This window comes from Cylas formicarius, unplaced genomic scaffold (assembly GCF_029955315.1).
Source record: "Cylas formicarius isolate icCylForm1 unplaced genomic scaffold, icCylForm1.1 PGA_scaffold_6__28_contigs__length_40554024, whole genome shotgun sequence".
NCBI classification, from domain to species: domain Eukaryota; kingdom Metazoa; phylum Arthropoda; class Insecta; order Coleoptera; family Brentidae; genus Cylas; species Cylas formicarius.
This window is the reverse complement of record NW_026844347.1, coordinates 36,339,527-36,353,334: the sequence shown is the minus strand read 5'-3', so window position 1 is coordinate 36,353,334 and position 13,808 is coordinate 36,339,527. Positions and strand designations below refer to the sequence as shown.

The window sequence follows — 13,808 nt, the reverse complement described above, 5'->3', positions numbered from 1 at the left end:
AGAGAAATAACATCTGTATCATTACTGCTAATAGATTCAGCATCAAGATATAATCGTTCAGCTACCGTGTCCGCCACCAAACGGCACCCAAGTACTGTTCAATTATGGATATTTGTCGTCCCAGAATCAAGTGTTCGACTACGGTAACGTCCCGATAGCCATGTTGGTGTTTTACGTCGTAGTATTCGCGGTTACCTGTTTGGCATTCGTGACCAACATTCGCAGAGACACTAAGCGCTCAAGCGATACCAACAAAAATTAAGTTATTCGGTATTTTTAGAGATTTTTGGAGGTTGTTAATAGGTTGGGATAGAAGCAATACGAAAGACCCGTTAGGTAGGTAAATCTACTGGATGGATGTTGTTGACATTTTGAAAATTAATCAGATCGGGATAGAAGCAATAAAAAGACCATTTGATGGATGTTGACATTCCGCTTATTAAATACTTAGATTGACTTAGAAGCAATAAAAAGACCCCTAAATGGATGCCGATGTTCTGAAAACTAAATAGGTTGGGATAGAAGCAATGGAAAAGGCCCCCCACTAATGAATGAATGACCATACACCATAAAACGTCTGCTCTCCATGGATAAAAGATAGACGAGTAATCAAATCAATGAATTACAACTCTACTAAATAAGAATAGAAAGGTGCTTCGAGACCTGAAAACCCTGCAATAACATTTATTTCATTAATTTTTTGATAAATAAATTTTTGTTGCGAAAGAAAAGAAAATATCTACATAATAATAGTCCAGTCCAAGCCCAATTTTTATCTTCTATTTTTACTATTGTTTGGTCGCTTACATTTTGTGATTCAGTTAGTGGGTTCTTCAAGCAATTCAGGTCTAATTTTTTCCAACTGTGATATTTTGCACAATAAAACGTTAATCTTAAAAATGTCCAAGATACTGTTTTAATAGTTTCACCAAGAACATATCCCAATTTTTATTATTGAATGAACTAGCCAATTAAATACACTGCTCAACAGTGAAAGTCGCGGTAGCCGTTGAATATCTAATTAATAAGTTTGTGTGCCTCACATTATATAAAACAATATGCAGATTCCTAGACATTTTAAGAAAATATTTTTAAAATGATACAAGGCATCGTTGAGCAGTGTATTGCACACAAATTAGTTTAAGTTGAATAATTAAATAAATATTTAAGGTGTACAAAACGTTGTAACGTAATTTATTTACTTAGACGATGAGAGTATTTTTAACCACCTTGTATATATAACGTGTAATAGCAAAATACCGGTATATCTATACAGTAATCTGCGGAATCAACAAAAACATACTGTCTCTAACCTTCAATCCGCATCACACTATTTAAAATGTTAATATTAAATACTTTTTGTACTCAACTTTTTTTTAATAAACGTTTTATAGAAGTCTAATATTTATTTCTTACTCCTGCCCTCCGTCACTTTTTTGAAACCGTGTCTGGTGATTTCAGTCCCGATTTTCGGGTGATAAAACTTGGGATCCACTTCTACCAGGGGTTCCGAATACCAGCCATATCTACAAATCGTACAACAATATCGCGACTCCAAATCAGCTCTTACTTCAACAAAAGGCTAAAAGAGCTAAATCGCATAAATCGTCGGATCGGAATAATATAAATTCGCATTTTGAAATACATTTTCTAACTTGGCATAGAGCAAAGAAAAACTGAAGAAGCCTTCCTCTTAGGTTTCTTTGGCAGTACCACAGTGTAAGTTTCCATAATTAACGTCATTTCACTCAAACAGAAACTTCGCGTTATTACCGCAATAAACCAATGACATAACCTCACCTTGGTGATGGAGACGGATATGTGCTTAGTAATGTAAAATCACATGTCCAAATTGTTTTCAGGTAAGTTTTAACCAAAATATGTGTACTAATTTATTAGAAAATAGTTAAATGGGCTAACCAAAAATAATTTTCTTTAACTTTTTACATTTTTAACATTTTCGCTCATACAGTTACGACTTGAGTCTCTGTTGTGGTTTCTAGTTGTGTCCATATAGCTTCTAGATTAATAGCGGTCCTGCCTCTGCTGATAAAATAGGAACGTTCGAAGGAACTAATATCGTCTGTCATTTCAAACACAGACAGAAGTATAATTTAAAAACCAGTCCACTATATTATCTGTTATAGCTATATAGTTGCACTTACGTTTGGTTTACAGTTTCAGGCCACTCGAGTTTACTTTTTGGTCCCAAGTCTTTGGCCCTGATGAGGTTTTTATACGTTTCGGGGTCGAACTCATCCACGCCGTGACCTTCATATTTCGAGTAAAACTTTGCGGTTATTATATTTTCTAAAATGCCCAAATTCGGAAGCTACCCTCGATTCGTGCAAGGTAATAACTTACTAGCGTAGTTGGGGGTGTAGGTGTCGTATACTGTTATATAACGTTCGTCTTTTTCGTACCGTTCCTTGAGGGATATGTCGCAGAGTTTTCTGGAACGTGACATTCCCGAGTGATTTGGATGACATTAGTCATTTTTTAACTTACTGGGAGAGTTAAACAGGAATCGTAATGTTCTTTAGATACGAACCCCTAATCCCCTTTCAGCTTTCTAAAGCAACCGCTGGGGGCGCGAGCAGCGCAAATAGCCAGTTTCTTATAAGCCAAATTGATAAAAATAAATAATAAAAATTTTGGTTTAGTAAAAAATATATATTTTCTTCAACTGGCCGTCACTTTTCACAATGTACCGAAGATTATAAAGAAAAAATATACACGTGTGCGTCCAAATTTTCGGAAATGCTGTGTGAGCCGCCATTTTTATCCATTACTCCCAAAGATCACAACTCCGGTTGGTCTCATTAAAACTAACTTTGCGTATCTCAGAGAAAAGATCGGTATTGTTTATTTACGAGTAAAAAAAAATTGCATGAATAATCAGTTTTTATAAAAATCGGAACAGCGATATGATAATACTTATTTCATTAGGTTTGTTCCAGCAATTAATATTCAAAACTAGAACAAAGAGTTCTAGAACACTGAAAAGATTCGTAAGATTTTTTGGGAATTTTAAGTTCCCGCTAAAACCAATTTAACAGTAGCAGAGTGTTGTGTCTGGTCGAATGTTATAATCTTAAATTCTATTTTTACTGGAGTCTTGAAATTTTGCAATCTGGGCAGTATTCCTTGCAAAATATGTTTGCGTTATTTTCTGAAGTTAAAATCAATTTCATATTCATTAAATTCTGTATTACTTAGAACAATCCTCGCAATCCTAAATTTGATCAAAATCGGTAAGAAATTGTGTGGAACAAACCTCTTTGTAGTCCTAGTGTTTACATAGAATTTAATCATAGATAAAAGTCAGTAGTTACTATACGTTTATGTTAAATCTCAGTTAAAGTGCAGAACAAATTTTTGTTTCCTGTCAAATGACGTCATATGTCAATTCATTTTTAACGCTAAAGAAAAGTTAACAAATGAACGAAAATGTTGGTCCCACTCAACAAAATAAATAATTATATCTCTGTATTTACAAAAAAAAAACAAAAACATATCCGATGAGCAATGAAACGCACAGATTTCGTATAAATTGATTTATTTATCAAATACCTTCTACCAAAATTGATTATCGCACAGTATACCGAAAATCACATAGTATTTCATATTTACACAATGCAAGCGTCACACTCACATCGAGAAAGTAATATATAAAACATATTAACAAGGAAAAAATAATCATCACATTAAAATGACTAAAATTTATAATGGTGGCACAAACGTTAACCGAGAAAAGAATGACGTCATCCGCGCGCCATTAAAAAAAAATCCTGATAATTTTGAGCAGTTTAAAAAAAGTTACATCTTTTCAGTTTTCACGAGCTTTTATTCTTTTTTAAGTGAGCCTTTTCAAATGGTATATATATGCCAGGAGATGTATGAAAAAGTTGGTATATTAGGAGATAAAAGTATAACCAAAAATAGATTTTTACTGAAGGACATTCCTCGTATAACAAATTAGAGAGATGAAAGCAAAATTCATTCTTCGATAAACATATTCCTTAAGAAAATAATATGGATTGTATATAAAACAAAAAAAATCGATTATGCTATTAAGATCTGCGTTTGAGGACATTATGGGAACTTTTTATACGTTATTTGAGCATACTTTCAGTACTCCAAAATGTATCAACTTATCCCACACACTCTATGCCTTCAAGCAGTTAAAACAGTTAAGTGTTATTTAACCTTTTTTTGCAAGCTTCCTTCCTACTTATATATAAAAATGGTACGGATCTGATAAATCCTGAGAATATTATTTTATTATATTAATATTAATTACACAATATTTACAAAATATTCAACTATTCGCCGCTAGCCGAGTGAAAATTGATTATGGTTGGCAAATGCAAATTTAACAAAATATTCAAAAATGTTAAAATAATAAGCGTCTAACTTTTCACCACTTCAACTCTATATAACTCAATCAATCCAAGGAACTTTGTTCAGGATTAAACTGATTGCATTCACTTGGCCCCTGTGAACTTCGCATCAAAACCAACGCATTACTATACCTTATGATGCAACGCAATATGATGACTATAAAACTGGTTTTTCTCTATTCGCTCTCTCTGTGCATGCGTAGAACTTAAGCTTAAATAAAAAACGTTTTTTGCAGTATCGTTTCTCGAGATTTAAGCTACAATTGAAAAAAAATATGTACATCCAATTTTTATTTTATTTTCATTTGCATGCGACATAAATCCCGTGTAAAATATTTATCTCGACGTACGCGAAGTTCAAAATTTCCCTCTAAATGATTATTCGGATACTCGACTAGCCCTTTTAGTTTGTTCCATTCATACGTACGAGGTTAAAACTTATTTTTTAAAAAAATCATCTCTATGCACAAGTAAAATAAATAATTAAAACGATCTTCGTCGAATCGAAGTTGCGGAGGCGACAAGCGATTTTTTTTTATCTCGCCGGTCACGCCCACTCAACCGCTTTCATCATCAGAGTTCTTTAAGCAACGTCGATTTGGCGTTCTTTAACTTATCCAACCGTTTCAGCAGGTGCGTGTTTGACGTTTCCAGCTCCTCCGCCCTGTTCTGCGCCTCCCTCGCCTGAAACACCAAATGGATTGAACATACAGACTTATATCGGGTGTTTTAGGAAACCATCCGCTCAATTCTGGGGTCAAAAGAATATTAAAAAATAACGTTTGCTTGGTTAAGAACCATAGACCATAAATACCTTTGTTTGGCCATATTTATCACTTATGTTTAACATTAAAAAAGAAAAAAGAATTATGGAGTTTTTTAAAGTTTAGATAACTAATGATGAACTATTTTCAGTCATTCTCATGCTCTGGGAATAATGATTCTTTCGTTAAAAATATTGGAAAATATTTTGAACTTTTATGGTTCAATCCAGTGTATTGCTGGTTCAAATGCCATTTAGATATCTTTAGAAAGTTTCAGAAATAATTTACAAATCCATATTTATTAACCCAAAACTGCATTTTTTAATATTGTTTACCCAAAAAATTAGAAAACGAAACACCCTTTATACACGCTAACCACGAATAACACGTAGACATTTAGTAATAAACATAAACACTCTAGAGCTAGTGACGTCACGCACAAAGTTAAAACAAAATCGGATCAGATTTACGCCTGCCATACGCGCAAGGCAGAGGTAAAAAATATTAACTTTGCCTTCTTCCTTTTCATGCTTTTCGCATTTTACATTCTACAGGGTGCGTTAGTTTTTTTAGCGAGATTTCAGCAACTCAAAGGTAACATATTCGCATGTTTATTTAGCGTTAGACGCGTTTTGTATGCCCGGAGATTTTCTGGTATCAAAAAAAAAAAAAAATGGAACAAAGAATTTGCATAAAATTTTGTTTAAAAATTGCTGCAAAACCCTTGCAATGTTGACAACGGTACATCGCAAGTCTACTTTGAGCAAAAAAAAAAGTTTATAGGTAGCACAAGCTGTTCCAAGATGGCCGAGAAGACGACCAGGAGGAACCTCGATCTAGACGTCCCGGCATGTCAATAACTGATGCAAGCGTGAAGAAATGGTTTTGAAAAATCGTCGAACCACTATTGGAGAAGCGGCTGTGTAGCAATTGAGCACAAAAAGGTCATAACTCGAGACGAATCATGGGTATGTAGTTATGACGTCGAAACCAGTCTAGTCGTTCCAATGGAACAATACACATTCGCCAAGACCGAAAAAGCACCTCAAGTTCGATCAAATGTCAAGGTTTTGCTTGTTTTCTTTGATTTTCGTTCTTGCTATACGGTCGTACGGTCAAGTTATGCGCCGTTTGCGAGACGCGAAGAAAAAGTCCGACCTGCTCACTCATCGTTGCTTGTGTCTAACATTGTGGCCAAAAACTTAACCACAATCATGCCTCAGCCACCATATTACCGGACATGTCCCCTGCGACTTTATCTTGTTTCCAAAACTCAAGAAACCCATGAAAGGAAGAAGGTTTGGAACGATGGAGGAGATCAAGAAAAAATCGCTGGAAGAACTCAAAGCTATACCGGAAAGTGCTTACTAGAAATGCTTCGAGGATTGGAAAAAATGTTTGTATAAGTTTATTATATCTGGGGGAGTATTACTTTGAAAGGGACAACATTATTTTTGGTAAATAAATATTTTTTGATAAAACTGAACACACTTCGTACGAGGTTGCCTTTTATATTTCGGGATTTTTTTAAACTAGTCCTGCCATCTGGCGACTGACGTTTTTATAGAGAAGTTTGACATTTTGAGGTTAGATTTACTCAGTTAGGTTTGGCGAAAGAGTGTTGTTTGTGTTTTTTGTGATAAAGTTAAAAAATTGTGCCCGTGATCGGGAGCATTTTTAAAACTTTAGACGTGGACTAACTCAACAACAGTGCATCGATAAATTCGACTTTTGGAGTCAAAGCACCACCTAGAGACTACTGTTTATCGCTGGTTTTCGGACTTCAGTCGTGGTCGTAGTTTTCTTAAGGATGAATTCGTGATGGTCGTCCACAGTCGGTGGTTGTAAAATAAAACATTGATGCAGTGCGGAAACTGATTTTGCAGGATCGTCATGTCACTTACCATGACATTGAGGTATATTTGGGCATTAGTGGGATACATACAATTTTGCATGAACATTTGCCCGCTAAAAAAATATGATCGCGGTGTTCCAAACACGTCTATGATATCGTGATAGGTGATGAATCATGGATCTATGCATGTGAACTTGAAAGTAAGCGGCAGTCGACTGTGTGGGTCTTTCAGAACTCTCAGCGATCAGTGCAAATAAAGAACTTTTTGAACATTAAAGAATCAATTACGTGGCCAACGATTTTTGATACCAGAAGAAGTGATTGATGCGTTTTGGAGGTGCCCGACTCAATGTGGTGCTTTGATGATTGGTTTTATCGAATGCAAAAGTGTATTGATCATCAGGGTATATATTTTGAGAAACAATAAAGTCATATTTATTGGTAGCTTATGTTGGTTATTACAAATCCCGAAATAAAAAAGGGAATTTCGTTTCTGAAATACTGCCTATCAAAATTTCAAAATTTGATGTATTCTTTAAGTGTCCTCTTGCAATTTTTGAAATAACCAATTTAAATTTGGTACACTAGGCAAGGTTAAATGACGCCATTAACATCTACGGGTTTTTTCGCGTGCCGCTCTTGATTTTTAGTGCAAAATTCATCATTATTTGGTCTTTTGAATATTTTTCGTGAGCTGTCACTCTCGAGCAAGTAGGAAGCAGCACCCATATTACCACATCCAAGCGATACGAAAAACCAAAACGGATTAAAATTTAGTAAGCACGCGCAGACTGGCAAAAGAAATACGTTACGAGGTGGTGAGAAAAGAAGGGGGTGAGGAAACGGAAGTTCTACAAAGCACCGACGGATCGACGATGCAGCAGCCGCTCGTGCTGCTGTCTCAGGGCAACGCAAGATGCTTCCTTGAGGAGTATCTGCCCGTTCGCGGTGTTTATCTGCGGTTTAAATTGTTTTGCAAGTTTTCTGAGCTGCTGAAGTGCAACAAATAACGTGGCTCGAGGACACTTCAAACAATTTTATTTTTTAATTAAAACAAAAACAGCGTGGGATACAGAAACTAAGCACTTACTGCTAACAGAGTTGACAGTCGAGAACACAAGTTACGCGATCTTAGCAACATTCATTCTTGTTCTTATTAAATTAAAAATTCTCAACTCTTGCATTGCTCCCTAGTAGCGACGGCGCAAAAGTGTCTATTAACGTACGAGGGCAGCGCCAAAATTTCCCAGCCTGGATATGAAAGAAACAAAGTAGAGTAACAATTTTTTATTATTTTTCAATATAATCCCCCTTAACTTCAATACACTTATTACATCTCTTTATTAACAATTCAATCCCTTTAAAAAATATATTCTTTTGGTTTGTCTGCAAAATGAGCTAAAACAGCCTCTTTTAACTCAAATTTCGTCGTTAAACCGCCGTCCACGTAAGTCCTTTTTCAAATATCCAAACAAATAATAGTTGCTGGGGCCATATCTGGACTATAGGGAGGATGATCTATCTGTTGGAACTCACACTCTAAAATGGCAGCTTGTGCAACACCAGCAGTATGGACAGGTGCATTATTTACACGTATGCAGTCTCGCAATTTATGTAATAATGTTGCGTAATATTTACCGTTGACAGTGGTATTAGTTTCTTTAAAATCTATCAAAAGAATTCCTTCATAATCCCAAAAGATCGTGCCCATCACCTTTTTTGTTGACTGGCAGAATCTGAATTTTCTTGGAGGTGCCTCACCCTTGCGACGCCACTCTACTGATTCTTTTTTCGATAGAGGGTCATAATAGAGAACCATAGTTTCAACTTCCGTCACAATAGTTTCTATCACAGGCTTCGGTTCCGACCCACAGAGTTCCAAAAAAGACCGCGCACACTCGATGCGGCGTGGTTTTTGAATAGCCTAAAGGATCACACAGGATTCGACGAACACTTGTATCAGAAAGATTAGTAATTTCTGAGATTTCCTTGATCTTTAAACGTCGATCATTCAATACCATCTCTTCCACAATCGCAACAATATCTTCCGTTATGATCTCCATTGGTCGACCAATTCTTGAATCATCTTCTGCCCCAATCGAAAAGGTTTTGCCCATTCTTTCACTACAGAATACGAAGAAGAACTTTGGTCGTACACACCACCCAGCCTTTCTTTAATAATTTTAGGTGTTAACCCTTCTTTTGTCAAAAACTTATTCTATACTCGTTCTATACTCAATTTGCGTTATTTGCAACATTTTTTCGGGCGCGTCTTGTTTAAAATGCTGTCAATAAAAAACTATTTGATGCAAGACTTCAATTTTTTTTTCGCAGTCTACTAAGATATATATTTAAAAGAAGACAAAGTTTTATCGTGATACTGGAGCTGCATCTATGTCAGGCCGGAAAATTTTGGCACTAATCTCGTATTTTTATTGTTTAAACTCCTTTATGTCTATTGATATTTGCGCGCCAGCATTTTATTTTTTGACACAATAACTCAAAATTTCTGACAGTAATTTTTAAAATAATCACTCAGTGTTGAGTTAAACGTGCAACAAATAACTTTACAACACGACATTATACACAAAGAGCAACAAGTGGTTGACCATTAAATGCTCAAAAATCGGCAGGCATCCCTCTTAAACAAAAGGCTTAACCTACAAAAATTTCAAATTGAAAACCGCTGGATTCAGCAAGGTGGTGCATCTCCTCACTTTGGTAGACAAATAACAGAATTTCCTAATCAAACAAACCGGTGGGTTGGAAAAAGTTCAGCAGGTCCCGTGGCCGGTAAGGACACCTGAGCTTAATCCCTTAGATTAATTTTTATGAAGAAGACTGACTACTTTATGCAGAAAGTATTGAAAACTTGTAGCTAGAATATGGATGCTGCAGAAACTTTTCGCGCTGATCCTGAGACTGATAGCAGAGCAACCACTTCAAAACTAAGAAGATTACTGCGGCAACTGGGTGGACATTTTGAACAACTAATTCAATAGAATGAAATATAAATTATAAAATAAAGGGGTTTCTTTTAAATGGTCTTTAAAATTTGAAATGCTTGTAGCTCAGTTAGAATAGCGCTCCAGGTATATGTTCATTTTAACTTGAAGTCAGCCCAGCAACACACTCTCAAGCTATGGCATCATGTCGTGAGACCCGCCCATAAAAGGGTCCATTTTGAACCCTTGGAGATTCTAAGGTTCATAAACGAGAGTCTCGATTGTATTATTCAGTATTATTTTAAAAATGGCCTAAAAATAAGTCCATCTAAGTACCTTACTATTTCTATTGGGTTAGGTTCGATTAATTTTTGATAGCAACCTTAGGTTCAAGCGCAGAATCTTCAAAATAGTTCCGAAAAAGAAATAAAAATATATCCTATAAGCCGAGTATTCTGGGGAGGCTTGATATACAGAATCATTTCGTTGGCATAACATTTTAACTGTGATGTCCTTCCTAAATAATACCTTGGCTAATTTAAACGATACTGTAAGCACCAAAAATATATGAGATATTTGTTTATTTTTTACCAAACTTCTGGATTCTTCCGGCCTCAGTTATTGCTGAATCTAACTTGCTGACGTTGCTGTTGCCCAAAACAGTCACGAAATCGGACATAAAATTTTATTCGATAAAACTAAAATTGTTGCATGTAATCAATTCTTCTACCAACGAAAAATCCGAGTCTTTATGCCCCTCATTTAGCTCCGCCCCCCTCAAACAATATATAAACAGGTACAAAGTAAAATAACAGCCAGTTTCAGTCAAACTCTGAAGAAACCCACAGGATGATTGGCGAAACGTCAGCAAGTTCGACTCAGCAAAAACCGAGGCAGGAGGAATCCAGAAGTATTACAGTGGCCTGTGGAAGTTTCTTTGAAAAATTCAGATATTTGTTTGTTGAAAATCTTGATTTCTTTGTGCTTATAGCAAAAATATAATGGACATTGTACATGCTCGGCAAAGAAAACAATTATACTGAACTTTGTCGATTCAAAAATAAAAGTCGTTTCCATTCTACCTAATTGTGAACTGAAGAAAAATTAACGTTTTAATCGCAGGCCATCGCCACTGCCACATTTACGAATTATTAATATACCCTTCATATAAATAACAATTTATTTAATAAAAATCAGAATTAAGACTGACAGTCAATACACTAGAAAACCCTTTTAAATTTATTTAGTACTGTTTTTCGATATTCTGACTTTTAGACGGCTTTATGACACACGGAACCACTTTTACCCCCTCCATATTATAACATAACCGTTCCAGTGCGTAAGAATGAGGAAACGAATGGGTTTTTCATAATTTCTAAAGGGAGCGAGAGTTAAGCCTTGGTATAAGCCGATTTTAGGCACCGGTTCGGTCAACTAATATATAAACGTAATTGTGCAAAAACCATAGGACAAAGCAAAGCGGCGTGTTAGTTAGTTACCCCGGCTCTAATAGCTTTCCAAACTCTCGGACACGTCCGTCGAAAGGTCGTCGGTCAACGAATCCGAGTCCTGCAAGTCAAATCAAAAAACGATGCCCAAAATAAAATAAAACTAAGAAAAAAAATTGCCGCGAAACTGAAAGCGGGAAGCACGAAACGTTTTTTTTTCCTGCTACTGCGCATGCGAAGCGTCCAGGCGCGCGGAATAATAAGCGACGGACTGCTACTACTACTACTACGACCTACCTCGCGCTGCAATTTCCTCTTTTCCGCTTTCAGCGCTTCCTCCGATTGCTCCGACACCTCCGCCGCTGTCTTGTACCGTATCACCTGGCTCTCTAGACGCGCGACGGTCGCCTGCAACGTTGCCACGTCCTGTTCCGCTTTCTGCGCGCGGAACTTGTAGTCGGCCAATTGCTTACTCGCCTCTCCTGCGCAGAAACAAAACAATAATAATAATAATAATAATAACGAAATAAATAAGAACTAAGAGTACAGATTTTCACGAAATTATATTATATATTCACGTGGCAACTGTTTCGACAACACCGAATATCTGTAATAAATGTCATATTTACAAAATATATACCGAAAAATAACAACAAAACCTTAATTAATGTTGTTGTGAGAATCTAAGTTTAATAATGGAGAGGTACTTAAATCTAATTGATCGTTAAGTAATACATTTGAAAGTCTCATTTTGTTAATCTCCATGGCTTCCAATAAATTAAATTTTCTACTTTTTGTGGCTGTATGTAAAATATCAAAATTGTGGTCAAAAATGTGTTTTTCTGTGTTTAAGTGTGTAGCATAATTAGAATATAGACTATTGTTTTCAAACGCTCTTTTATGTTCGTTAATGCGTTTCTTGTTTCTGTTTGTCCAATATAAATTTTAGGACAAGATCCACATTTCGACCTGTAGACACCTGATTTTTGAGATTTTGGACATTTCGTTTTATTGTTTTTTAAAAAATTTCCTATTGCGTTGCTAGTTCTGAAAGCTATTTTTAAACCACATCTTGACAAATGTTTTGAAACTTTTCCACCCGGTTCTATTTATGTAATTGTCTTAAATTGTTCGTGTTCTGTATTAAGTTTCGGATAAATAGAGATTACCGTTGTCTGGATTTATTTTTTATTTATAATTTTTTCAATAATGGACGGATTGCAGCCGATGTTCAGTGCAATTTATTTAATGATACTAAGTTCTTTGTTGTAATTTTCTGTTAAGAGTGGCGTATTAAGAAGTCTGTGTATAAAAGAGTGAAATGCAGCCATTTTGTGTGTATCATGGTGATTTGAGGTGTTATGTATGACTGTGTCCGTGTGTGCAGGTTTATGATAAATGGAAAAATCTAATTTGTTTTACGTTTTCGTAATAGTTAAGTCTAAAAAATTAATAGAGTTATCCTGTTCAATCTCGATAGTGAATTTTATACGATTATGTAATGAGTTAATGTAAATTAAAAAAGAATTCAATTGTCTGTCCGTTCCAACAAAGCAAACAAAGACATCATCCACATATCTATACCACCATAGAAAACTTCACTTAAAGGAGGTTCTAGTATGATATTTTCCAAATTATCCCTAAAAATCTCGGCTAACAAAGGACTAAGTGGGTTTCCCATAATCAAACCTTCCTTAGAGATGTAAATATATCCATTAAATTCAAAATAATTTTGGTCTAAAGCTACCATTAAGCAATCTAATAAATCTTGTTTCACCGATGAGTCAACCTGTTTCCGAGTGTATCTAATGTATCACATCCATAGGTGGAATACTGGAAAATAAGTTTTGTACATCAAAAGACAATAACGTTGCGTTAGAAGGGATTTTGATATCTTTAATTTTGTCGATTAATTCAAAAGAATTACCCAGAACTTTTAGTTCTTATTTATTTTGTTAAATGGATTTTCATCAAGTAAAAGCCACCTCAGTTCAATAATAATAATAATAACAATAACAATAAAAAAAATATAAATAATAATACTAATAATAATAATAGCAAAAAAGCAGGGTTGCCGATACTTACTCTGTACATCGTCGAGGTCATAGTCGGAGGACGGGCCATTTAGCAAACTGTTGCCGCCGGATTTCCGCCTCCTGTTCCTTTCCTCTTCCAGTTCCAATTTTAAATGACTAATCTGATCTTGCAGTTCGCTTTTTTCTTTAGCGAATCGGGCCAGCCGAACGTCTGCAACCAAAATCGCGGTTAATTTAGACATTATCAAACATTGGAGGCGGATAAAAAAAATTGTCAATAAAATAACAAGTATGATACTGCGTGCTATAGAAGCGAAACACCGCTCGCTGGCGAGTTCGTCGAAATGCAAAACTGTG

The 13,808-nt window shown here is 35.5% G+C and overlaps 3 protein-coding genes and 1 long non-coding RNA gene across 12 annotated transcripts in view; 2 read left to right on the top strand and 2 right to left on the bottom strand.

Annotated features, from left to right (window-relative positions):
* The window catches only part of LOC132703023 (ATP-binding cassette sub-family G member 8), a 62,642-nt gene extending 61,269 nt beyond the window's left edge, over positions 1 to 1,373 (top strand). For 2 of the 3 annotated variants that reach the window (XM_060672034.1, XM_060672033.1), the window contains exon 16: positions 35 to 1,372. In XM_060672034.1, coding sequence (XP_060528017.1) covers positions 35 to 262 — 228 coding nt within the window. In that variant the 3' untranslated portion in view covers positions 263 to 1,372. Of the gene's footprint in view, positions 1 to 34 lie in introns of all 3 variants that reach the window. The other variant, XM_060672035.1, reaches the window with a different exon arrangement.
* A 23-nt stretch (positions 1,374 to 1,396) lies between these two features.
* On the bottom strand, positions 1,397 to 3,355 carry LOC132703028 (uncharacterized). The gene is made up of 3 exons (XM_060672049.1): positions 2,365 to 3,355; positions 2,166 to 2,310; positions 1,397 to 1,526 (listed from the first exon to the last, which is right to left on the bottom strand). Exons 1-3 carry the CDS (start codon positions 2,465 to 2,467, stop codon positions 1,406 to 1,408), a joined length of 369 nt encoding a protein of 122 aa, XP_060528032.1. The 5' UTR covers positions 2,468 to 3,355; the 3' UTR covers positions 1,397 to 1,405.
* Positions 1,769 to 6,087, top strand: LOC132703029 (uncharacterized). Its single transcript, XR_009619009.1, has 3 exons — positions 1,769 to 1,862; positions 2,179 to 2,352; positions 5,951 to 6,087. It is a non-coding gene; the product is annotated as an uncharacterized LOC132703029 (long non-coding RNA).
* Positions 3,558 to 13,808, bottom strand: part of LOC132703027 (leucine-rich repeat flightless-interacting protein 2) — a 40,334-nt gene continuing 30,083 nt past the window's right edge. For 3 of the 7 annotated variants that reach the window (XM_060672044.1, XM_060672043.1, XM_060672046.1), the window contains exons 6-8: positions 13,501 to 13,662; positions 11,713 to 11,897; positions 3,565 to 5,087 (exon numbers count right to left, since the gene is read on the bottom strand). In XM_060672044.1, coding sequence (XP_060528027.1) covers positions 4,977 to 5,087; positions 11,713 to 11,897; positions 13,501 to 13,662 — 458 coding nt within the window. In that variant the 3' untranslated portion in view covers positions 3,565 to 4,976. Of the gene's footprint in view, positions 5,088 to 7,748; positions 7,979 to 11,466; positions 11,537 to 11,712; positions 11,898 to 13,500; positions 13,663 to 13,808 lie in introns of those variants that run through there. The other 4 variants (XM_060672047.1, XM_060672041.1, XM_060672048.1 and 1 more) reach the window with 4 other exon arrangements.

Excerpts from the sequence above, each read along its gene's own strand:
- LOC132703028 (XM_060672049.1), bottom strand. The coding sequence starts at position 2,467 with ATGTCACGTTCCAGAAAACTCTGCGACATATCCCTCAAGGAACGGTAC. Across the intron at positions 2,311-2,364 it reads CTACACCCCCAACTACGCTA|AAAATATAATAACCGCAAAG; the intron begins GTAAGTTATTAC and ends TGGGCATTTTAG. Across the intron at positions 1,527-2,165 it reads CCTGAAACTGTAAACCAAAC|ATATGGCTGGTATTCGGAAC; the intron begins GTAAGTGCAACT and ends TACGATTTGTAG.